Raw genomic sequence first — 25,180 nt, 5'->3', positions numbered from 1 at the left:
ATTTCAGAAACTTGTGCACACAAGACGTTTAGACATTCTATTTGTTAAAGTGATTATGAATTAGACTAGAGCCATTGATATAGTTTTATTTAAAATAATTTAGCAATTTCCTTCTTATATACATAATTGCATATAACGTACAACATGTACAGTACTGTACACATACACAGTGCCCAGCAATTTGTGTATTGTATGTAGGATGGGGTGAGGAGGGGAGAATTCAGGAATCAAAGATAGCCAGTTAGTCATTTCACACTATGATCATGTCATTTCAACTAACAACTGAGAAAAGTAAACAAAATTGGGGTGGGGGGAGAGAGACAAAAATGTGCAGGAAATAAACAATGCAACAAAGGAATAAAGGTATTATGACAAATCACTCATCCAAAAGACCACTTCCCCTCTCCATGTGAATATATGGTTTAAAAAGAGTACTTTCCAGATTTTCAATGGCTAGTTAACTCTCACAAGCTCTAACAGATGCTCTTTTCACTCTACGCTCTCAAGGACCAGCCTGACACTATACTTTGCTTGAGGACAGGTATGCCTTTCTCCTTTCCTTCTCACTTTTAGTGTGGGTCTGTTGCAAAATTGTCACACTCCCTTTAGGCTTTTGGAGTAGTTAGGGATTCTTTTACTCTTTAGATCAAGGTGTGTATGTATGCTGCCTGCTTATATTGTATTTTTACTGCCTTAAGCAGCTTCTATATACCCTATCACTTTCATTTCTAGTAAGCAATATTTTTTTTAAATTCCTCTTGGATACTAATTTCTTGGGGCATAAAGATAAGGGTAAACACATACTCATAATGGGCACATGTTGTATCTCCAAAAAATACGCTGAACTTCTTGTAGTGTGGAATACATGTTAGAGCTGGATATGCATGTGGGTTCAGACACAGACCTTGTAGCCACACTTCCATGGATGCTGAAGGCATACCTCTACTTTGCGTATTTTCCTGCTCCCTCCTGTACTGGACAAGTATAAGCTACCAGGTACACAGATGTTCCACTGCAGGACAGCAGGATCATGGGATTGCTCAACTATTTACAGAAAATACTGTACACAATTTCACATGGCTATATTCAAAATTTTCAAGCTTCAAAGTTTGCTCATTTCATAGCTAAAATAAATTAGAATCCAATTGTATATTATTTAAAAGCTAAGAATCTGGGAATGTTTTATATAAAACTAATTTGGACTGTATATACCTGATCTCACTGTAAATTAGCTAACTATACCAACCACTGTTCAAGAAAAAAAGGGGGGGGGTATGATTTCATATAACGTATGTTCATTTTTTAAAATAACAGGTACAAGACACTGATATAAAGCAATAAAATAAAGTATAGTAACATATATTTAAAAATGGATGGAAAGGAAGATCCAATATGCCTGGTCTATGTCCACTACTTTATCTTCAGATTGCTGGTCCAATTCTTCCCATTTAAGCAGCGCTATCAAAAAAGGCAATCAATGCTTTTTGATCATAACTTCCCAAAATTTCCAGGAGAAGGGGAACTTTGGTTTTCACATTAGTGCCTTTGAATTTAAATTTATCTATGAACAGATCTGTAATCATACCTGGAAGAAAAAATGCAAACACTTATTATTTTGACAAATTGGTGTTTCCTTTTAAATCGAAAAAATTAATATTTATGATAGAAGACTTTGGATATTTAGAGTCCGTGTTAATAATAAGTATTTATTTTAGAATGGTTTGCAACACATGCAGCATGTGGTAAAATATCTAGTGAAATGGAGCTGGGTGTCAGAAATCTGAGTGAAATCAAGAGTAATATAGAACAAATGAAATAAACTTTAGTTTACTTCAATACAAGGCGTTCTGTAGCCAATATTTCCATAGATTTATTGGTACATCTCAGTGCATCAGCAGTCCTTACTGCATTTATTTTTAGTAAAATCCATCTCTATAATCTATAACTGTGCCTCTGTAGTGCCAAAGGAGAAACATGTATTTAAAGGAAACACACATAAATATGTGTTTCTCCTTTGGCACTACAGAGGCACAATAATACTATAGAATTAAAATTACGCACATAAATTCATTGACACAGTCATTCAGAGTCTGTGTACAATTTGCTATCTGGGCTTTTGCAATCATTTTCATTCAGGATAAGATCCGTATATGAAATATATGCATTATCGGTGGTCTGATTCCTCCTTAGAAATGAAAGGTAAAGGTGATTGTACTAAGATCATGTGCACATCAGAGCTTTTGCGTGGGAAGTCTCTTATGTTGCACAGAACTACCACCCTAGAAACAGACCTCTCTTTTCACAAGATAAGATTTAACAAGAATGGAAAAACAATACTACAGAAAATTAGGAAAACTGTGTTAATGAACCAACCATAAAGTCTTTCAAGAGATGTAGGTTGTTTTTTGTGTTCTTTTAGCAGCTCCTCTGCCTCCTCCAAAATGCTGCGGTACTCTGGAATCAGGAAGTCTGTATTTCCTTCATGAGCCTGCAATTCCTTAAATTGATGTTAATAAAATGTTAAGACCGTTACAAACCCTCTAAACCTGACAGAAAAGTTGAACATTGGGAGCTTAAAGATGCATGGCTACACAATGACATAGAAAAGAGATAGGCTAGATTTTTGCCAGCTTTTAGCCCAGGTGATGTTCATAATCCTTTGCTAAGAGCCTCCATCTTTAGCCACAAAGAGGATTTCCTTCTATTACTGTCCTTTTCTACAACAATTAAATAAAAATCAACTTTCCACAAAAGCATATTCCAATTCCTTTCTGTACAGTTCAATATAATTTATATCTGCATGCTATTACTTACCGTATTTTTTGCTCTATAAGACTCACTTTTTCCCTCCTAAAAAGTAAGGGGAAATGTGTGTGCGTCTTATGGAGCGAATGCAGGCTGCGCAGCTATCCCAGAAGCCAGAACAGCAAGAGGAATTGCTGCTTTCATTGCACAGCGATCCCGCTTGCTGTTCTGGCTTCTGAGATTCAGAATATTTTTTTCCTTGTTTTCCTCCTCCAAAAACTAGGTGCGTCTTGTGGTCTGGTGTGTCTTATAGAGCAAAAAATACAGTATATGGTTTATAGTACTTGTGTGCAGGAAAAAATGTCCCATTTGGCCTCTTCTTATGGGGATGGGTAACTCCCATAATCTCCGAGCACTGACCATTCTGGCTGGGGTTGATGGGAGTTGAGAATCCGAAAGGTTCCCCATCCCAGATCTAGAAGTAGATTTGGTCTGCATGAGAGTGAGCAAATAGATTTCATGTCCCGATAGGACCAAAGTGCTACTGGTTGGAAGTTCAGCTGATCTAAGTGTGATTATTAATCTTGGGTTCCTTAAAACCCTCCTTAATAGAGTTCAAAAGCAAACAAACATGAAAAACCACTACACTCCATAGTACTTGTAATTTTGCAACTGACAAAAGACTTACTTTTAAAGCATCCAACAGTTCAACCTTTTTAGCCAACATTAGCTGGTATTCTAATTTTGGGTGGATTAGCTTTAAGGTGTGGTTCACAGATACTTCATTTATATCTAGAAGATCACCACAAGAAAGCAACTCATTAGTTTGTTAACTTTTATGCATTTCTAAGTATCCCAAGAAGAAGAGAATTAAGAATTCTTACCACATGATATATTGAGATTAATTTTCCTTTTAGTGGCTTCTTTAGAGAGCACATCCTTTAAAATGGATATTGTGGATATATTGTCAGATTTGAAGTAGCCCTCGCCTTTCCTATACAGAAGATGTTAGAAATTAACAACTGGTAAAAACTGTGCCAGCCTTTACTTCCTACAAGGTTCAAACTCATCCAGAGATATTAAAAATACACAATCCCATCTTTCTAGTTTCTCCTCATACAGTTCCTCATACAGTTCCACTATAAATACCCTGACTTATATTTGGAGGTCTGAACAGAATTATACTAATTCTAAATAGTTTAAATAGTAAGCTGTTGAATGTATCTCTGGTAGTTTCTCAGTCTTATCCTAGAAACCTAAGACAACTCTCACTCACAAAGGTAAGGAACCTGTGGCCCTCTAGATGTTATATACTCAAAAGTTCTATGGAATTCAAAGGGGCTTATTACCAGGTAAGTGAGATTACAATTGCAGCCTAAAGATATTTAGGGCTAAGTTGTACATAAAAAAGGAAATGTCAGAGATAACGTAAGTGAAAAGAAAAAGCTGGACGTTTTTAAATGCAATGTCCTGAACAAGCATGCTTTACTTGGATCTACTTTTCGGCATTTTATATATTGCCTTTCAAACGAAACCAGCATGTTTCAGGAACTGTGTTTCATTTTACCGGTAAGTACATTCAAGTTGTGTATCCAAAAAGGTGTTCTGAAAGTAGAAGGTGACACTCTCCCCCACTGGTGTCTTGTCGGGAACTTCAGGCAAGCAAAACACCACCCAGGAGTGAACTTCAGCAAAGCTGAACTGGCCTTTGAGGGTTAGTGTATTCATGGGTCTGAATAAAAAAATATATAAAAAAAGCATTTTGTTACAAAAGAGTATCTACCATCAGAAACAAAGGCTACTTTCTAATGGTACAGCAAAACAATGTGAGGTTTCTTTGGCTTGATCTGTGAGAGCCATAACCTTCAAGAACTAACTTGGAATGTTAATCTTTATACTTTTTGCATTTTGCTAAGTTTTAGCAGGACGATGTTCTCCCTACAAAGATAACACTCAACATCTACACAAATTCCCATGAACAGGATCTAGGAGATCCATCAAATCAACCACCTTGCTCCGATGGAAGAAACTCCTTAGTTTGAGAAAACTCCTCTAAATCCAGCCCCTGTATTTTCATTGTAGATGCTGCAGGCGTGCTTCTGGGTTCTACTAAGCACTGCCTGGAAATGCAATCAAATCCTCTATTCAAATTTAAACAAGCCAGTTGTTCTCAAAAATACCTGTCACGATCAATACAATGCGTCCTCTGATGAAGTGAAAGTGGCTTAATCTGATACTGCCGAACTTGACAGGTTTTTGGTTGAACTCTTGGAGTTACATATGCTTGCAGAGTCCCGTACCGACCTTCAATTGATAGAATCTGTCCATGGAAGGGGGGAAGGAAAGGTGAACTAACTTTCATTTTAGATGACTTCATAATTACCTGTTCTAGCAGATGGGTACCACCTTTATCCAGCAAAACTTTGTGACATTTGACATTTTCAAAACATCTATTTAACCATTTGTAAAATACTAAAATTAAATCCAAAAGCAGTCCCAATAAATTCAGTGAGTTTCTTCTAGGTAGCCGGCAGCCTTAACAACCGTCACATCCAACTTTATCTCAGACTAACACTGGAAAAATGCCATGTAGAAGGCTTACGACTCCTATGGTGTGAGCATTTTAAAGTGTGCTTCATGTGTTTCTGTTATCTCACTGGTAGATCTGAGTGCTATTCATCTTTCCTCTGCAAAAAAGAAAGCAGTCAGCAAGCCTCAAACTTCACTCCCTCTCTTCAACTAGAGGAGGGTTGAGTGAATCACAACAGCTTAGAGGTGGAGCTGCAGCCTGCATTGTCATTCATGTAAACTGTACTAAAAGAGGCTTTAGAATTTATACTTTAGTGTCACCATAATCACATCTGCAATCTCCCTAAATGAAGATGTAAAACTAAACCATTCTATTGATTTTATTAAAATTTATCTTGAAATCACTGTCTTTTCAACTCCATTTTCATCTGAAATGTGAATACTGAAAACTTATTCTAAGCACTTTTCATTCTAACACCACTGTATTACCCATACCTTCCTGAGAAATTTATTAACCTGGGTGTCTGGCAAACAGCCATAAAGAATGATGCTACATCAGCAGCCTACACTTGGCTAATATATCTTATAAAGAACTAGGGAACTTTGTGACAATTCACCCACACCATTATAAAATGGGAGTACTTTCAGAGGTCATCTTGGTATCTCTCACTGCACTGAAAGGGGATTAAACTTTCAATAATCTAGTTTTAATACATGTTCAAATTATTTTATTCTTATTACAAATTGGTAGGGGACTTTTTGTTGTGTGAAGCAATTCATACACTCAATAAACCTATCCAATGGGCTAAACCTTATTTCTAAAAATACAAATTTATCACAAACTATCCTATAGTGCAATCCAATGCATATCTACTCAGTCCTCTGGGCTTCATCTAGGTACAAGGGTACAGGATTGCATTCAAAGACTTCCATTTTATACCTCATTGTTTAGTAGCTTATAACAAGACAACATGGTAAACAATTTCTCTCCACACCACAACAGTCTTTAATTGAAAATAGAAATATACGGTAATTCATGAATCAAAACAATCAATACTTGTTTCTGTCTTCTTTTAAATAGAAAAATCATTAATCTCTGTTTTCACAGATGTTCCTACCCAGGATCTTTACCACCACTGCTGCTCTTTGGATAGGTTTTAAAGTTCACACACTCAACGAACATGTTTAATCATAATTTATATTTAAAATATATAAGCATTCCTATATTTTACCTTAAGCTCCAACCTTGTGGTATTTACTTGACAGCGATATGTGGCAAGGAGGAAGTTGCCATTTGGCTGTGGAACATGAAGATTGTGAAATAACATACTGAGACACAGCAATAAAGTCTCATTTTTAAATTTTATTTACAACTAAAGCAGTTTAAGTCATTTTCTACAAGAATCAGTAGAACGTTTTCTGTATGCTTACAATATAGGCATATGTATCGTTACTTAAAAATAAATCCCACTGAGTTCAATGGATTTATTCCCATTAAGTAAAGGCTTGTAGCCTTACTTACAAATTTTAAAAGAAAACTAGGAAAGTTGTTCTAAAAATTGTTTTTTTTTTTAAAAAAAACCTAGGCACCCTGCGCTCTACGTGAGAAAGGAAGAACAAACAAACAAACAAACAAACAAACAAATAAAGTAGCAACAACAATTACCATCATCATCTTAACTCTCTGCAATATGAATTCAGCACCAAAGCAGAAAACCTATAGCTGGATGCTCATTGAGTGAAAAAGTTACAAAAATGTTAAAATCATAAAGGTCTGATATAATAAATTAGGTTGCAATCTTATGCAAATTTACATGGAACCAAGCACCATTTGACACAACTGGCCTTACTTACAAGTGAGCATACATAGGATTGCTTAAATCCTAGGCATGTTTATTATTTAGTAGAATCATAGAGTTGGAAGAGACCACAAGGGCCATCGAGTCCAACCCCCTGCCAAGCAGGAAACACCATCAGAGCACTCCTGACATATGGTTGTCAAGCCTCTGCTTAAAGACCTCAAGTAAGGGATTTTTATCCCACTCTTCAGAAATGTCCTCTCTGTCAGCTTCAACAATTAAACTTCACTAGAACACACTCCATGAAATTAAAAGCTGATATTCAGCTTAAGCGTTTGGAACTATGTAGAAAAGATCTGGCATTTTACATACCTCTGATTCGCAGTCAACAACACTAACCACAGCTGAATTTTTATCCACATCCTTTAGATCTATTGGAACATCACACTATGGAGAGAAACAGTAGCAGGTAATACGAAAGGTCAACATGTGGATGTTTCAAGTATACTTTCTCAATTTACATAAGTTATCTTCCCTGAGAAATTTTACAGGAAAAATATTATTATGGTAAAAATAAGTATTAGGTAACCATCCATCCCATGGAACACTTCAGAACTCAAAAATGATGCACACAGTAGTAAGGAAAAGGTGTATATGATGTAAAAGCACAAAAAGGAGCCAGTTTCAAAAAAGGAATTGACTGTCATCAAAACAAGTCCAAACCACACAGATTACTAGCAAATGCTTAGTGCAGATATAGTTTGAAATCCTAATCGTATTGTTCCCATGGAAGTAAATGGGTGGGATAAAAGCATGTATTAGTGGTGCATGATTGTAGCCAAAGAGCACAATCCGAAGTGCATCCAGATCTCACTGAAAAATATTTTAAACATCCTTATGGTGTACTCAACTTTCTGCACATTGCACCGATAACTTCAGCATGTGTCTTTGAAAAGTTAGTGCTTGTGTTGACTTCTACATAGCCTGAAGGGAATGAGCCCATCTCACCCAGTTACAGTCATTCTGCACAAGTGCAAGTTTCAGAGAAAAGTTAGTGCATACTATTAAATGGTATTCCACTTAGTGAAATTATCTAATTTAATATAAAAACAAGCTAACACATCTTTAATTTTAAAAATAAAATCAAAGTTTCCAAATACTCAAGTCTACAAAGTTATTCTAAATAATGTCTCACCTGAAGCAAGACAGTATCAATTGCTGCCTGGACTTCTAAAACAAGGCTGTAGCTTGCATCATCTCTATTTAATGTAAACTTATCATTTATGCTGAAGGTTGGGACTGCTGACACAGCAGTGCTGGACTGAGAGGACTGCTGGTATTTTTCACGTTCATGAAGTACCTTGATCTGTAGCTGTTCCAATTCATTCCTATGGCAAACAACAGAATGGTAGGCTAAAAAAGCTGCTCTAGATAACAAACTGATGCCTGGAAAACAGTTTTTATATTGATATTTTCCATCTAGACTGAAAAAAATGTTTTCAGAAATAATTCCACAAATACTGGATATAAATGTATTATCAAAGTTCTGGTCCTAAAAAAAATATTCGGATGAAAAGTGCATAATAGGGTTAAAGCAACAGAACTTCATTTTCTATATTTTTTTCCTAATGCTTGTTTTCCTTTACTTCCTTACTTTGACACCATCTTTCAAAAATTGTTCAAGTCAGTGGACAGAACAAATATATTTTGGTAACATCTGTTCAGTTCTACAGCTTACTAAAATTTATCTGAGGTAACAATTTTTTGATTTTTTGCTTTATTTAAAAAACAGGGTCTCTTCCTATGAAATGTCACAAAGGGATCAAGAAGCCCAGTCCCAGTAGAATGTCAGTTCACAGGTCTCCACTAACTTACCAAACTGGCACTGCAACTTATATACTATCCATTTTAAGTCTGAAAAAGGCAGAAAGCATCTCTTTCAGTACATCCACATAGTAGCAATTTTGCACTAGAAGGGTGAAAATTACAGGGATGCTTACAGGAAACCAAACAATGTAATGAAATGCACATAGCTGAAACTATGATACTATTAATGAATTGCTGTACTATCACAAAGATTCTACTGGAAATGTTGTAAGTTAACTGATGTATAGTTATAACCCAGCAGGTAAGGTTAAATATCTGCTCCGGATCTGCACCAGCATAAGGCAAAGATTGCTATAGTATTTTCTCTTTTGCATTGTCTTAAAACAATTTATTACCTTAAGGACAAAACCTTGTTCTGCATTTCATGAGTCATCTTTAAGCCATCCCCTGATCCACATTCTCTGTGGGTAGGCTCTGTAGTCAGTCCTGACACCCACCCTAAAAGGAAGATATGAACAATTATGAAAAAGTTTTCCAGATGGGTTATGAAGGTAACACTGTCAGAGGCTCTAACCAGGATCCTTAGGGTCTGAAACTAAGAACCAGCACAGTGAACTATCATAGAAACCTGGAATAGCTCAGTTGGTAGAGTACAAGGCTCTTAATCTCAGGGTTGTGGGTTCGAGCCCCATGTTGGGGAAAAGATTCCTGCATTGCAGGGGGTTGGACTAGATGACCCTCGTAGTCCCTTCCAGTTCTGCAACTCTATAATTCTATGGACTGTTCATATGCAGGGATAAAAACCTCCATCAAGTTGAAAAGGACATACAACACCAGCAACTGGTATGCAGATGAAGCCCCTTCAATGGCCCCAGCCCTGGTCAGCAGAGCACTATACTATCTGATTGCTGTGCATCCAGGGCCCAGATTCCCAAGTTAAGCTACTGACTTCAGGGAATATGAGCCAGAGAACACATTCTATGACTCCATTGTTATTTTTTTAAAAAAATCCTGTTAAATGTATAAAAATTCCAGATATTTAGAAACATTTTAAAAAATAACCTGAATATGTTGATGTTATGATCTCATCATAGCCCTCTTTCCCAACACAGCCACCTTGAACAGATGTGACACTTTCTGACAAGGCCTAAAAATAAGACAGAAGAAGACTTGAAGCATAATACGTGTGTTAGATTCTATTTAATCTTTAAAAATGGTATCCGTTGAGAAAAAAATATACTGTATTTTTCCATCTATAAGACACCCCCATGTATAAGACCATGTATCTTTTCTGGGACTCCAAATTCTCTCAATGGACAATAAGAATAGCCTAACATGACTGTTACATGCAGAGATCTGTCCCACCTGCTTCTGATTGCATTCTTGTGAGATATAAATGCCTGGTGCACTTCCTAGAAACTTATTATTTTAACTGTCCAGGGATAGGTTCTTAGGGCACACTATACAGCTACCTTGCTGAAGATATGTAAGTCTGTGCCTGGTCAGTGCATGGGCAGAAGAGCTGGAAACCCAGGTGTCCAGCTTTAAGTTCCATGCTGGTAGAAAAGTGAAATTTAAGTGTACTAAATAAAAGAAAAATACTTCCCAGCTCTTCTGTTAGCATAATAGGAAGCATCACAATGGGACTTTACATAATTCTCAGCACCACTTGTGGCTCTTTTCCTTTCCTGGGAATAATTTTATGACTCTGCATAGTTCAGCAGAAAGAGTGGAGGGGGAATAAGGGGAGGGTTTGAGGTTCTCTCTCTAGATATGCAAGCTTCAGCTCTGCTGCAGTGCTGCATCACAGCCTGAATCTCTGATATTTATATATTTCTATTAGTTTCTGAAATATTACATTGGGAATAACCCTGTACCTGTGGGATCCTGGACATAGACATGTGCAATTTTGTCCCAGCCTCTCTATTCCAGGGCTGGAAAATCTATTGCTCTTCAGATGTTCTTGGACTCCAGTTCCCATCAGTCCAAGCCAGCATGGCCAACAGATAGAAATTATAGTAGTTGTAGTCCAAAATAATCTGAAGGGCCACAGGTCCCCTATTCTAACTTTGGCATTCAGTCTTTACCATACTTGCTAGTAACACATATGGCTCAATATATGTGAAAGCAATATTTGACAGAATTTTGTATAAAAGAAAGTATACTAAGAAAATTTCCTTCTACATAAAGTAGTCATTAATAAACTTACATATTCATATCTAAGGTTAGGGCTTTTTGCATATTCAAAGTTATAGATTTCTAACATTCCATCATCACGACCGATGATCAATTCTTTAACTCCATCTCCCAAAATATCAAAGCTATCCATACATAAGATGCCTGAAAAACAGAACAGGAAGCATGTATCTACATCCAACTGACTAATCATATCATCTTGTAAATCTCACATGCAATTTAGGAACCTAGGAAACTTTCTTAATTATACAGAGTCTGGTCATTTATCCATCTAACTCAGTACAGACTGGTAGCAGCTCTTCAGGGTTTCAGACAGGAGGCATTCCCAGGCCTACCAGGAGATGGCAGGGAATGAACTAAAAACCTTTTTCAAACCAAGCAGATGCTGTACCACCGAGCTATTGTCCTTCCCCTTTATCTAAATAAACAGAACTCTGTTAAGAACTATCACCCAATACAGGATGAAATCAACTGGAATTACTGCATTATTACTAGGTTCTTAAAAGCAGAATGTTAAAATTTATCTATGAGAAACTATTACATGTTAGGTGGGATTATTGTCTGATAGATGGGTATTTCACTCCAGTAATAATAAAGTACAGAATTTATAGAAACAACCCCAAACTGAATACTAACATAAGGCATTGTTGGTTGGTTATTCTCTTCATGGATATACCACACCTGCCATTTGTATACTTGCGCATATAGCAGGATATGTCTGCCACAAAAATGGTAAAACTGGTCACACACTATTGTTATTAGTTTGAAATCTGATGTCATATTAGAATGTTTAATGTCTGCAAAGCACGGCATTGAAGTTTGGAAAAATAAACATGCAGTCCTCCAAAATAAGTCCTATCTAGAGTTCAAACCAAAGTTTCAGAAGAGGGCTGAAGAACCATTTCCCAACAGTCCAAAACTGACCAGTGGGATGATCAAGAAAGCACACACCAGCTCCTTCTCATCCTCCCACTACTAATCCATGTAATTACACAATTAAGAAATACTCGCAGAAGAATATCTTTCATGTCAGTGCAGTGTTTGTTGACCATTGTTTCCATGCTGAAGTTACACAAATCTAGAGCATCAATTTAATAATCAGAATCACATTTGCATGCAGTTGTGTTAATCTGTAGCAGCTTTACCATCCCCTAGGTCGCCTGAGTACTGTTTCTGCTTTTAAGTGTCCTTCTGCATTCTTGTCCTTTCTTGTTTACTTCTCTGGTGGGAGCCCACAATCAAGAACAAGACTGATTGCATGTTAAGAACTGTAATCAGACTTGCTTCATTTGTATTTTTAATTTTCTCACCAAATTCTAATCAAGAAATAAGCGGGGAAGCTGGCTGTAAACTTTTCCATTTGAACCAGGTGCAAGTGGACAAGGTCAACAGGCCTGGCAGATCTCATTGTTTGTAACCATGTACTTTTTGCAGTTTGAAAACCTTATTTTCCAAACACATTAGCATTGGTACATACTCTCTCACATACACACTCACACAAAGTCCCCACTCAGCAAGTGATGAAGTGGGGAGAGCATCTTTTCTCCCTTCAGGCGGGCATAATATCCTTTCTCTCTGAACCAGATGCCAGCTACACTGGCACAGCCATGTCCATATTCCCCAATAAAAACATGGCCAAAATAATATATGCTATGAATGACATGCAGGAAAAGAGAAGGACAGATGTTGGGATTGTTTTTGGCACACCCTGATATGAATGAGTAAAATGGAGGGGACAACATACACAGTCCAGGTAGAAAACATAAACATTGAAGTCCATGTTTGAATTGATGGTAACCATAATTGTTTTTGAGAGTTGACAATGGATGTGATATTTCTTATAAGTTATTTTCTACAAATGCAATATGCAAACCACAGAACTAAAGGGAGCTATTTCTCACTGTGCCTGATGTGAATAACTATGATCTAGCGGGAAACTCTGAAGACACCTACCACCTCTTTTTTTCTCATTTTCAATTTTCCACTTTTCTACTGGAGAAACTCCAGAGATCTCTACTAGGCCAATTTTACCATCAGATGTCCCAAACAGAACTTCTTCACCAGAGTCACCTAAGAAAATAAATTAAAAGTAGGATTAGTTTTTAATAGGCTTCCATTTAACATTAGATTCAGTCCACTAAGATTCTCTATATCACACTAGCTCAAACTGAGTTCGAGGGCAGGAAGGAAGAGTTGCTTAGGTATGTTCCAGCTCCATCACTATGAATAGAGGCCCCCTTTGGCAATCTTCCAGTTTTGAGTGCTTGTTGATGATGCTTGGGATATAATGGTGATTCTGTTGGTGTACTGCCTACCCTACTGCCCAACAGTCTCCTAATAGTAATACTAGGACTGGGTATCAAGTCCTAGGCAATATTACAGATTCTTAATTAAAACCCATGCCATGCTTTTTATTGAAATAAAATGCACCAAGAAATTCTGCTTACCACCATTTCCATTGTTCAAAGTCAGAACTGTGGGTGGACCTGGAACTTCCATTTCATACAGCAAATCTGACCCCTCAAGAAAATGAAGTAGAAACACTGTTAGTTTCAATCCTTGACTTTTTCTTTCATTTTAATTTAGAGGGATGGGAAGGTGATGTCTTCCCTGACAGGTGGTGTAAAAGGAAAGCTTTTAAACAAGCAGCATTATTTTTCTGCCTTTAGGCTAGGATAAAACCGAGGGCCTAACCTATTCTATCTAAACCAAAGCCATGATCTCATTGCCAAGCCTATTAACACCACTGAAAAAAAGATGTTGTTAAGAGAAGGTTGTGTGCAAGGATAATCCACTCAAGTGACGCCGAAACAAAACCCCACACATATACTAAGTGGAAGAATAGAAGTTTTACCACCCCACCTCATGCACCATCCCTACCCGACCCTCTTTCCTTCCCAACCTTATACTGCATGCAACACTAACGTCTCACAACAAATGAAACTGATCTGTAGAAAACACAACTTGAAAAAAGAGACAATGCAGTACTTTTGTAAACTGAGAAATCTTTAATAAAATTTATTTTTAAAAATATTTTAAAAACCAAGGGCATGAAAGTGTATTAATATGGAACAGAAACAGAAAATACTGGACAAACAGTCAGATATTATATAAAGTCACTTATTAAGATTCCAAACAAAGCATCAAGAATAATGCAGGAGTCCAGAGCTTCAGAAAACTAGGCTTCTGCTAAGGACAAGGGGGAAAGCTGTTGGAAGGATGTAATTCCAGGGATCATAGAACTCCTAAAAGGCATATAGGAATATAGGAAGAATATAGGAAGAAGAAATTAACTGGCCCAATTCAGTCATGAAAGGAAAGAAGGACTTCCAGGCAGCCCCATAAGTGACAGTTTTGAGGCTCAACTATGCAACTTGGAGTTTACCAGTTATCAGATGAACTGCACCAATAGGATTTTTAAATGGGAAAAGCCTTTGGAATAAATATCCCAAAGTACAATTAAAATAATAATACACTTCTGTTTTCTCAAACAGGTGTTGACAACGTATCTACTGGCTATTTAACAACTACTGTTGATTATCTACTGGCTATTTAACAACTACTGTTGATAATGGCAACAATTAAAAAAGGTATACCTGCAAAACTCTAATGACTCTATCTTGACATGCCAATACTGGTGTAATGCAAGACAGCTTCTCTACTGGAAGGCAGAGAACATCATTGATTTTGTCTCCTGATAGGTAGTAATGCTGATCCTTACAGTCACAGTAATGGTTATAGACATAGCTTGCACCAAGAAAGAGATCTGATCCGGATATATGCCTAAAATGATAATAGCAATAATCAATACTATATTCCAATCATTGCCACCAAAAGTTAAAATATTTCAACTACCATTCCTATGCACAAGCTATTATATTTTGCTAAGACTGTACAGGTACTTAGGATCAAATTAAACAAATGTTTTTAAACAGTAGTCTGTTGGCCATTTTAGAATAAGTAAAGCCACTTCCATTGGGATCAGGAGCAAAGACGCCATCTTTTCCCACTCAGCATCTTCAAGGCAAAACACCCCACCCCCAGGTCTTTAATATGTGTCTGGAAGGGGGGGGGGGGAGCTGCTGAAGGAGATCAGAAATGTGGAAATGGCAAAAGGGTTAAATGTTCTCATTTTCCAATCACCCCCAACAGAAATATTTTCCCCCTATTTGAGCTCCCATTATACATGGTTTCCAAATGACACATAGCTTAGCCTCCTAGGTGACTAATTCAGAAGAACAAATTTGGTCTGCAATTTAAAAGGAAACTAGAAGAATAAAATGACTCTTATTTGCTTGATATCACAATAATTTTTACTTGTTTCCGTGTAATGTTGGATTTCCTGCTGGAGAAGCACTGGTTTTGATCATATTCTTATTTTATTGCTACCACATTCTAAGTGGTAATTATCTTTCAGGCATTATGTTTAGGTATTCAATCAATGCAATATTGTTTTATAAATTATATCATTAGCACATCTATACAGAGCATACATATGTTTGATTGCAATTACAGGAGCATGCTTACAAAAGAGTCTTACTGCTTTTGAAATCACTGCACTATATATAGAACCTTCTTGGCAAAATTTTATTTTAAAATTCTTAGGGATATTCCGTCTCTTTGAGAGCTATTGTCTAAATTCTAAGTAGCTTTGATAAGCAGCAGTAATTCAGCTGAGATATTACAAAAGGCGGATTAAGAAAAGAAAAAATAGTATTCCACTGATTATGCACAGTATTAAGGCAAGGTTAATGACAGCTAGAGAGAGTCTGAAGTCTATAAAAGGCTGACATAGAAAAGAAAATAGAATCAAATCATGTTTGCCACTATATCAGTACAAAACAGTAACCAGACAGGAGCATCAAATTTGGATTTGGAAAACCCAGAATCAAACATCTGGTCACTTATGAAGCTCATTGTGTTACCTTTGGCAAGTCATTTTCTCCCAGCCTATTCCCATGGTCATTTGGGGGATAAAATACTGCTTTCAACTATTCAGAGGAAGGATGTAAGAATTAATAAAGCTTCTAAATATTTCTAGTTTAGCTCTGAATGTAAACTGGTACAAGTAAGAAGCATGTTTATTCAATTAGTTTATTGTAGAATACCATGATTCCAACCTATTTTTAGAGACAGATAATAGTTTTCCAGGAACTGAAAGATAATAATAATAATATAATAATAATTTATTATTTATACCCCGCCCATCTGGCTGGGCTTCCCCGGCCACTCTGGGCGGCTTCCAAAAGAATATTAAAATACTATAATACATCAAACATTAAAAGCTTCCCGAAACAGGGCTGCCTTCAGATGTCTTCTAAAAGCCTGGTAGTTGTTGTTCTCTTTGACATCTGGTGGGAGGGTGTTCCACAGGGAAGGCGCCACTACCGAGAAGGCCCTCTGCCTGGTTCCCTGTAACTTGGTTTCTCGCAGTGAGGGAACCACCAGAAGGCCCTCAGTGCTGGACCTCAGTGTCCGGGTAGAACGATGGGGGTGGAGACGCTCCTTCAGATATACTGGACCAAGGCCGTTTAGGGCTTTAAAGGTCAGCACCAACACTTTGAATTGTGCTCGGAAACGTACTGGGAGCCAATGTAGGTCTTTCAAGACCGGTGTTATGTGGTCTCTGCGGCCGCTCCCAGTCACCAGTCTAGCTGCCGCGTTCTGGATTAGTTGTAGTTTCCGGGTCACCTTCAAAGGTAGCCCCACGTAGAGCGCATTGCAGTAATCCAAGCGGGAGATAACCAGAGCATGCACCACTCTGGCGAGGCAGTCCGCAGGCAGATAGGGTCTCAGCCTGCGTACCAGATGGAGCTGGTAAACAGCTGCCCTGGACACAGATTTGACCTGTGCCTCCATGGACAGCTGTGAGTCCAAAATGACTCCCAGGCTGCGCACCTGGTCCTTCAGGGGTACAGTTACCCCATTCAGGACCAGGGAATCCTCCACACCTGCCCGCCTCCTGTCCCCCAAAAACAGTACTTCTGTCTTGTCAGGATTCAACCTCAATCTGTTAGCCACCATCCAACCTCCAACCGCCTCCAGGCACTCACACAGGACCTTCACTGCCTTCACTGGTTCTGATTTGAAAGAGAGGTAGAGCTGGGTATCATCTGCATACTGATGAACACCCAGCCCAAATCCCCTGATGATCTCTCCCAGCGGCTTCATGTAGATGTTGAAAAGCATGGGGGAGAGGACAGAACCCTGAGGCACCCCACAAGTGAGGGCCCAGGGGTCTGAACACTCATCCCCCCCCACCACTTTCTGAACACGGCCCAGGAGGAAGGAGCGGAACCACTGTATAACAGTGCCCCCAGCTCCCAGCCCCTCAAGACGGTCCAGAAGGATGTTATGGTCGATGGTATCAAACGCCGCTGAGAGATCCAGCAGAACTAGGAAACAGCTCTCACCTTTGTCCCTAGCCCGCCGGAGATCATCAACCAGTGCGACCAAGGCAGTTTCAGTCCCATGATGAGGCCTGAATCCCGACTGGAAGGGATCCAAATGGTCCGCTTCTTCCAGGCGTGCCTGGAGTTGTTCAGCAACCACTCGCTCAATCACCTTGCCCAAGAATGGAAGATTTGAGACTGGGCGATAGTTGGCTATCGTGGCCGCATCTAAAGATGGTTTTTTAAGAAGCGGTTTAATAACCGCCTCTTTCAGCGGATCTGGGAAGGCTCCCTCACGGAGGGAAGCATTCACCACCCCACGAAGCCCATCGCCCAGTCCTTCCCGGCTAGCTTTTATAAGCCAGGATGGGCAAGGATCAAGGAGGCAAGTGGTTGGTTTCACTCGTCCAAGCAGCCTGTCCACATCCTCGGGGGTAACAGATTGGAATTGATCCCACACAACTTGACTAGATGCATTAAAGAAGTATCATTGTCCATGATGCGTACACCAATTCAACTGTTGGTAAACAAGTTCTGTAGCGATCCATAAACTTGCAGATCTTGTTTGACTGAACTGATATGTTTGGCCAGACAACATGTTTTTAAATGTTTTATCTTCTTACATTTCCTCATAGAAATGTAGAGTTGGAAGGGACCCTGATGATCATCTAGTTAAACCCCCTGCAATGCAGGAATATGCAGATGTCCCATACGGGGATCGAATCTGCAACCTTGGCATTATCAGCACCAAGTTCTAACCTACTCATACCTGCTCATACCAAGAACTAACTTAGTTGGTCTTAAAGGTGCTACTGGAAGGATTTTTTTATTTTGACTACTGAGCTCTGCGTCTCTTTGTATTCCGCCTTTCTTCCATTATGGAACTCAAGGTGGAATTCAAGGTGCCATACATGTGGCTTCTAGGAGGTGTCCCATTCAGGTACTGACCAACTCCAGAACAACTTAACTATAGCAAGTTGGTTGCTTCATGTGCCTTCAGACCATAACTCGGAAACAGAAAGATTAATAGTCCATCTATTGACACTGACTAGCAGCAGCTCTCCTGAGTTAGGGGCAGGGGTCTCTCCCAGCCCTACCTGGAGATGTCAGGGATTGACCTTTGGACCTTTTGCATGAAAGGTATGCACTCTACCAGTGATCTGCAGCTTTCCCCAAATGGGATAGCTCAGTTGGAAGAGCACGAGACACTTAATCTCAAGGTTGTGGGTTTGAGTCCCACATTGCGCAAAATATTCCTGCATTGCAAGGGGTTGGACTAGATGGCTCTTGTGGTCCCTTCAAACTCTACAATTCTATGATTCTATGAACAAACAAGGGTAACAATGCTGCTTTCATTCTTTCAACTTGCTTAAAAACTATTATTTGACTCCAACTATATAACAAACTGTATCACTTAAATTTCAATCATATGCACCAAAATTTGGTTAAAAATAAAGCAACAGATTGTACAGCACATCAGCATTTAATTAAATTATCAATACTTTATTATGTCAAACCAGCTTATGGTTTTCATCAATTACAGCAGATTAAAGTAATATGCACAACAGGTTCAGATATTACTCTGGAAAACGCAGTAAGATGATTTAATTTGTGATTTAATTTAATTGTGAATCAGCTAAAGTATTGCACTGTTTCAACCTTATCTTTCAATTAAACTGATTAGCTTTTAATGACTCAGCTAATTTCTGTGTTTTTTATTTTAATGACTTTCATTAAAGTCAGTGCTTGTGTACGCACACCGCTGAGGGCAAAATTACTGTTGCAAAAGTGCAGGATGGAAATTAGACCTTTATATAGAACCATACACAAATAAAATTTATGCTAAGATTCAAGGCAAATAAGGAGTATTAGAATACATAAAGTGATTGTTAAACAGGACACTAAAATGTAACATATACTTATTTCATTCATTAGGATAACAATTTAGCACCTAAATGACAGTAACACATCTAAGGCTACTAATGTATTTTCCAGTATACATACATAGCTTTGATGTTCTCAGTGAGGTTGGTGTTAAATGCAAGGAACTGCTTCCCTTTCTTTGTGAAACCTCTAACCTCAGACCCTGCAGCCACAAAAATTTTCTCCTGGGGTGTATTAAGAGCACCTCCCAGTTCTAGCCTTGCAATCTTTTCCCCTGGCAAGGTCTTGAATACTGGCTAAAAAAAGAAGACAGACAATGTTCAGTGCCAATGTTCACGACAAATCATAATATGATATTAGATACAAAATATATATGTATTCCATTTTGTATGCTTTTAATTATTTTATGCTCTCTATATATTTAAAAAAGTTAGCTATTTGTGTGATTCTACCATGAAAAGCACAAAGTTCATACACACAATTGCAAAATGTTCCAAAATCCTGCTAATAAATGGTCACAAATAAACCCAAACAAGAGCTCATACCGAAAGGTCGGCCAAATAAGAACAGTTTGCATGTTTTCCTCAACAGACACCACAGGGTTTCATCACAAGTACTCTAAGACCAAGGTCAGAGCTAAGAATGCCCTACACTAGCATCACATAGATCAAACCTTGCTTTGTGAAGTGACCCAAAGTCTGACCTCAATGTCTTAGGTTAATGGAAGAGGGAAAATATAGAGAGAAATCAACATGGCACAGCCATAGATTATGATGGTAGGTCCTTGTTTTCCAGTAACAAGCTCTATGTTATAATCAACATAACTGCTATTCAAAAAGACGTTTGAGGATTCTGTGGAGAAAAGCTTCTTCAAGAGAATTTAATCAAATTACTACAGTGAAGCACACCTGCAGCATGCCTAGGGTGGTTGTATCATTTTATTTTGAAAATGTCTAGAATAAAGCACAAACATATTTGGGGGGCATGTTTTTCCCAAGCCAGTGCATACCGAAAAGAGCTTTAAGAAGTCCATATGTTATCTGTAAATTAAGCTTCATTGTCAATTAATTAATTGGGGGGTAAATTAATTGAAAACTACATAGAGACGTTACCTACCACAGCTTCTCCTTTTTTCATACCGAAACAGGTAACAACACCATCATGATCTCCAATAACAACCTTAAAAGTATAATAATATAAAGTTATGTCTACATTAGTCATCTAAGAGTGCAAAGGAAATACATTCATATGTATTTCAGAAATCTACAGAAATATAGAACTATATCTCTGTAATCCATACTTTTCCTAACTCAACTCCAAATGTGTATCTGATACAGTGGTACCTCAGGTTAAGTACTTAATTCGTTCCGGAGGTCCGTTCTTAACCTGAAACTGTTCTTAACCTGAAGCACCACTTTAGCTAATGGGGCCTCCTGCTGCCGCCACACCGCCGGAGCACAATTTCTGTTCTCATCCTGAAGCAAAGTTCTTAACCTGAAGCACTATTTCTGGGTTAGTGGAGTCTGTAACCTGAAGCGTATGTAACCTGAGGTACCACTGTATTTCAACTTGGATGTTTCCCTACTGTCTAAAACTCAGTATGCCTAAGATAAATCCTTTTCTTCTCCAAGTTGCCCTCCTTTCAGTTACTCCTCACATCCATCAATATCACCATCCTGCTTGTTGTTCAAACACAAAGCTTTGGCTTCACATTTGAATTTTGCCTCTCCTTTATTTCCCATATTCAATCTGTTACCAAATTATGTTGCTTTCCCAATACCACAAATATCCTTTGCTTTTGGGGCAATTCTCTCTATTACCACTCTGGTTCATTTTCAAGCTATGACCTACTTTGACAACACAACCGTCTACTCTACAGCCTTCCCACGTAACAACTCAATCTATGCACCTCTAGCCAAAGATACGCTGCCAGATTTTATACTTCTTCTGTCATTCAGAACACGCAATACCCACCCTCAAATTCCTACAGTGATTTCTGGGTTCTCACACAAATTACTTGCCTTTAATGTCTTCATTCCCAACTCAAAAAGTATAAAAAGCTTTTTGCATTCATTCTTTCCTATCTTTTTAATGTTGCATACTTATGTTGTCTGCTCCACCATCAACACTTACATTACAAGCTTTTGAGGAGAATGGCTCTGTGACTTAGATAAAATGATATTTTATATGTTTTTGTCATCAGAGTACAAATTGTGTACGCAATCATTCCCAGACAGAAATATTTCAAAGCAACAAATTTCTATACCTTCTGTGTGGCCTTGCGTCCTGATGCAGGGAGCAACTTCATGGTCTTCTGAGATGTCACTCCCACCTAATTGGGGGAGAAAACCATTTCATTATTAATGCTTCAACTCTTGCGGTATAAAATGGATTGTCATGTACCACAATACAAACAATACAAAGTAGTTATTTTAACATGATTAACATAAAAAGGTATATTAAGATTTTGTCATAAGTGTAGTGTTTCTAACAGCAAAATCAATACAAAAAAGGATTCTGTGATAATTATGGTTGTCATAAATTGTTATAGATTATCATAAAAACACTTACTAGGGAGTAGGCTGCACCAAACACAGTGGAATTTAAATTCAAGAAAGCATAGATAGGACTGTGCCAATATTGTAGCACAAGCTTTCATGGACTGTCTTCACTTGCCACACAAACACATACACAGATATAGAAAAACTGTCAATAGTGCCCAAGAATAATGAAGTGCAAGAAATACTGACTGTGACAATTCTATGTGAAGCTAAAATACATGTGAATAGTGAAAAACGGTGGTTGTGTTATTACTAATTATTGCCCTTGTGTACAATAGCTGTGTCTATCATATATCATTTTAGCTCTATATAGTGATGCATGAAAAAGAAGCTCTAATTGTGGGGCAGGAAAACTGAAAAAAAAATCACATCTGGCAACCAATGCACCCCTTTGGTTTCAGATAGTACATGAGTAGCTGAGTCTAAAAAGCTCAGGACACAATTTTTCTGCCCTCTAGCAGCTATGGTGGCTCATTTAACATCATGTAAATGTATTTTGCGTTAACTCAATTCTGACCAAACTAAGCCTTCTGATGTATATTTTGCTCTAGGGGGCTTAGTTTGGTCACAATTGAGTATCCACTTCCAGACAAATGCAATGTCTTCAGAGAAGTCATGTTAAGGTCAACTGCCTTGTAAGGATTAACCACGAATCAGGGACAGGAAGTGAATTAATACACCTTTTACCACCTGTGGAGAGCCAGTGTGGTGTAGTGGTTAAGCGGTAGTCTCGTAATCTGGGGAACCGGGTTTGTGTCTCCGCTCCTCCACATGCAGCTGCTGGGTGACCTTGGGCCAGTCACACTTTGAAGTCTCTCAGCCCCACTCACCTCACAGAGTGTTTGTTGTGGGGGAGGAAGGGAAAGGAGAATGTTAGCCGCTTTGAGACTCCTGAAGGGGAGTGAAAGGCGGGATATCAAATCCAAACTCTTCTTCTCCTCCTGTTGTTTTTTATGACTGTTGTGAACAGGTTTGGGAATGGCAGAATAAATCTGATTATTTTACATTGGTGATGTGTTACTCCATCCCAGTTCTACAGATGATATACTGATGCATCTGTTTGGAATCACTCCACCAATCAAAATACAATTTAGTTTTTTAAATATTTAACAGGACTTTTTGTCTACAGACAAAAACTGTTTTCTACATTCTATTATTATTCCATGACAGCTCTATGTTTTAATAATAAGATAAAACACAATTTTTGTCAAACAAAACGCAACAAAACCACAGCTGAATATCCATTTATTTCAATAAAGGGATTGTGAAGAAAGCTAACAAATGCCTGACCCACACTCTCTTTCTGACAAAAAACAAACCAACCTGTGTGACACTTAAAAGCTTGCACACTTTAATCTCAAATTAACCTCTTCTGTGACATCACTTTTCTCAGCGCACCATGTTGAGAGCTGTCTATGGAAGAATCCCCAATTACAGCACTATGGTGGTGGGGTTTAAAATAAAAAATAAAAACAAACAAACCCATACAACTCCTACATAATCCGGATGGCTATTTGCTCTTAAATCAGAGGTGTGGCACTCCAGATGTTGTTGGACTATATAGGACAGGCATAGGCAAACTGGGCCCTCCAGATGTTTTCAGACTACAATTCCCATCATCACTGACCATTGGTCCTGTTAGCTAGGGATGATGGGTGTTGTAGTCCCAAAACATCTGGAGGGCCGAGTTTGCCTATGCGTGATAAAGGAACACGAGTCAAACCATCAGTCCATCATCTAGCTTCATACTGTTGACCCTGACTGGCAGTGGCACTCCAAGGTCCCAGTATTTCCCAAGCCCTACCTGGAGATATGGACCATGCTGGCCCTTCTCCAACTGCCATCTAGCCTGACCCCCGGGCCTGCTGGCTGCAGAAGAGGCACCCGGAGGGCCACAGGCGAGCCGGCGGCGCTCTCGGCCCTGCCTCCTCTCCCCTGCCTTCTGGTAGGCCGGCTCCTCTGCCTTTGCCGCAAGGCCATGTAATTATTCGAAACGTGAAGAAGCTCTCCGCATCTCTATCTTAGTACGAGGAGGGGCGGCAGCATCACCGGTTGAATTTCCGCCTGTGAAAGGAACACGTGTCCGCAACGGCGTCGGGGGGTGGCGAAGAACGCCGGTCTCGTTCTCGCGCGAGACGAAGCAGGGGGGTTCGCTGACTGACCCGCAATCTCGCCCACCTGCCCACCCACCCCCATCTACCTGCAGATAATCCACCCGGCTCAGGCCCAGGTCCATGGCGGCGAGCTTCTAAGAAAAGCAAACGTTATCCCTCTTCCCTCGTCCCGGGCGCTGTTTTTCACCACACAAACATCACCGCGAGGCCTAAAAGCTCCCGCTAGGCCCTGCGTCACCATGGTAACGCGACCGGACTACGCGCGCGCCGATGCCGGGATTCAATTGGATACGGCGTGAAGGGAGGAGGCGGGCTCCGCTTGGAACGCGCGCCCTGTGATTGAGCAAGGAACGTGCCCATCTGGTTACAAAGTCATCCGCTTGCAGGATTGGTGCTAAGGATGCCTGCAAGGTGATGCCGAGGAGGAGTCGAAAGTCATCTCGGAAAGCAAGGGGGATCTCATGGCGACGCGGTGCTGCTCATCCCGCGGGGAAAGGCGAACACATCTTGCATAAAAGCAAAGGAGGTCTTGCACACAAAAAGTACTGCGGAGGCCGCTGTGCTGCAATGCAGGGCAGGCGCCTCCTCCCCGCCCTTCCCTCTGTTCCCTCCCCCGGAGGGAGCAGGGCTATTTGAGCCGGGCAGCAGAGCTGTCCCTGGGCAGAAAGGTCCCTGCTTGCCCAGATAATGTTATTTATATCGCCCGCTGGACCACCCGGGTCTCTGTCCCGCCGCCGCCCCGCGCTCTGTGCTGCTGGTTGGTGCCCTAGGCAGGTGAATCTGACCAAGGAGAGACGCAGCTGGGCACCTGGAGCGCACTGCGAGGGATGGAGCCGGGCAGGTGGTGGGTCGGGCTGCTGGAGGTCGAGGAGGTGGGGAGGGGGAGGTCGCGATGGCGCAGGCATCTGCCACCCCAAGCAGGCGGGGTTTTTAGAAGAACGGACGGATGTTGTGGCGGTGAGGGGGTAATAATAATAATAATGTATTTATATCCTGCCCTCCCCAGCCAAAGCCGGGCGCAGAGCGGCTTACAACAGTAAAAATAGCACAGTTTATATAAAATCACAGTCAATTAATAGAAAGTCATTCTAAAACAAATCCAGAATCAAATTAATGGCAACCATTGGGCTAGA

At 39.5% G+C, this 25,180-nt stretch overlaps 1 protein-coding gene across 4 annotated transcripts; it reads right to left on the bottom strand.

Moving 5' to 3' along the window:
- Positions 1 to 72: 72 nt before the first annotated feature.
- On the bottom strand, positions 73 to 24,312 carry BBS7 (Bardet-Biedl syndrome 7). 4 transcript variants are annotated; one of them, XM_081021946.1, is made up of 19 exons: positions 24,134 to 24,312; positions 21,639 to 21,704; positions 20,489 to 20,551; positions 19,493 to 19,668; positions 14,693 to 14,879; positions 13,544 to 13,616; positions 13,050 to 13,166; positions 11,110 to 11,240; positions 9,963 to 10,047; positions 9,296 to 9,398; positions 8,269 to 8,461; positions 7,446 to 7,520; positions 6,507 to 6,572; positions 4,926 to 5,065; positions 4,313 to 4,477; positions 3,630 to 3,739; positions 3,434 to 3,537; positions 2,374 to 2,497; positions 73 to 1,585 (listed from the first exon to the last, which is right to left on the bottom strand). In XM_081021946.1, exons 1-19 carry the CDS (start codon positions 24,167 to 24,169, stop codon positions 1,449 to 1,451), a joined length of 2,151 nt encoding a protein of 716 aa, XP_080878072.1. In that variant the 5' UTR covers positions 24,170 to 24,312; the 3' UTR covers positions 73 to 1,448. The 4 variants fall into 4 exon arrangements, with proteins under 4 accessions (XP_080878072.1, XP_080878073.1, XP_080878074.1 ...); XM_081021947.1 differs by lacking the exon at positions 24,134 to 24,312 and adding an exon at positions 23,738 to 23,990; XM_081021948.1 differs by lacking the exon at positions 4,313 to 4,477.
- Positions 24,313 to 25,180: the final 868 nt, after the last annotated feature.

The sequence above is a fragment of the Podarcis pityusensis genome (assembly GCF_964106645.2).
Source record: "Podarcis pityusensis genome assembly, chromosome: 9".
NCBI lineage: Eukaryota > Metazoa > Chordata > Lepidosauria > Squamata > Lacertidae > Podarcis > Podarcis pityusensis.
The sequence above is the reverse complement of the archived record's forward strand: the minus strand, read 5'-3'. Positions and strand labels throughout refer to the sequence as shown.

Excerpts from the sequence above, each read along its gene's own strand:
- BBS7 (XM_081021946.1), bottom strand. The coding sequence starts at position 24,169 with ATGGACCTGGGCCTGAGCCGGGTGGATTATCTGCAG. Across the intron at positions 19,669-20,488 it reads TGAAAAAAGGAGAAGCTGTG|CCAGTATTCAAGACCTTGCC; the intron begins GTAGGTAACGTC and ends TTCTTTTTTTAG. Across the intron at positions 3,740-4,312 it reads CAACTTGAATGTACTTACCG|GAAAGGCGAGGGCTACTTCA; the intron begins GTAAAATGAAAC and ends TCTTCTGTATAG.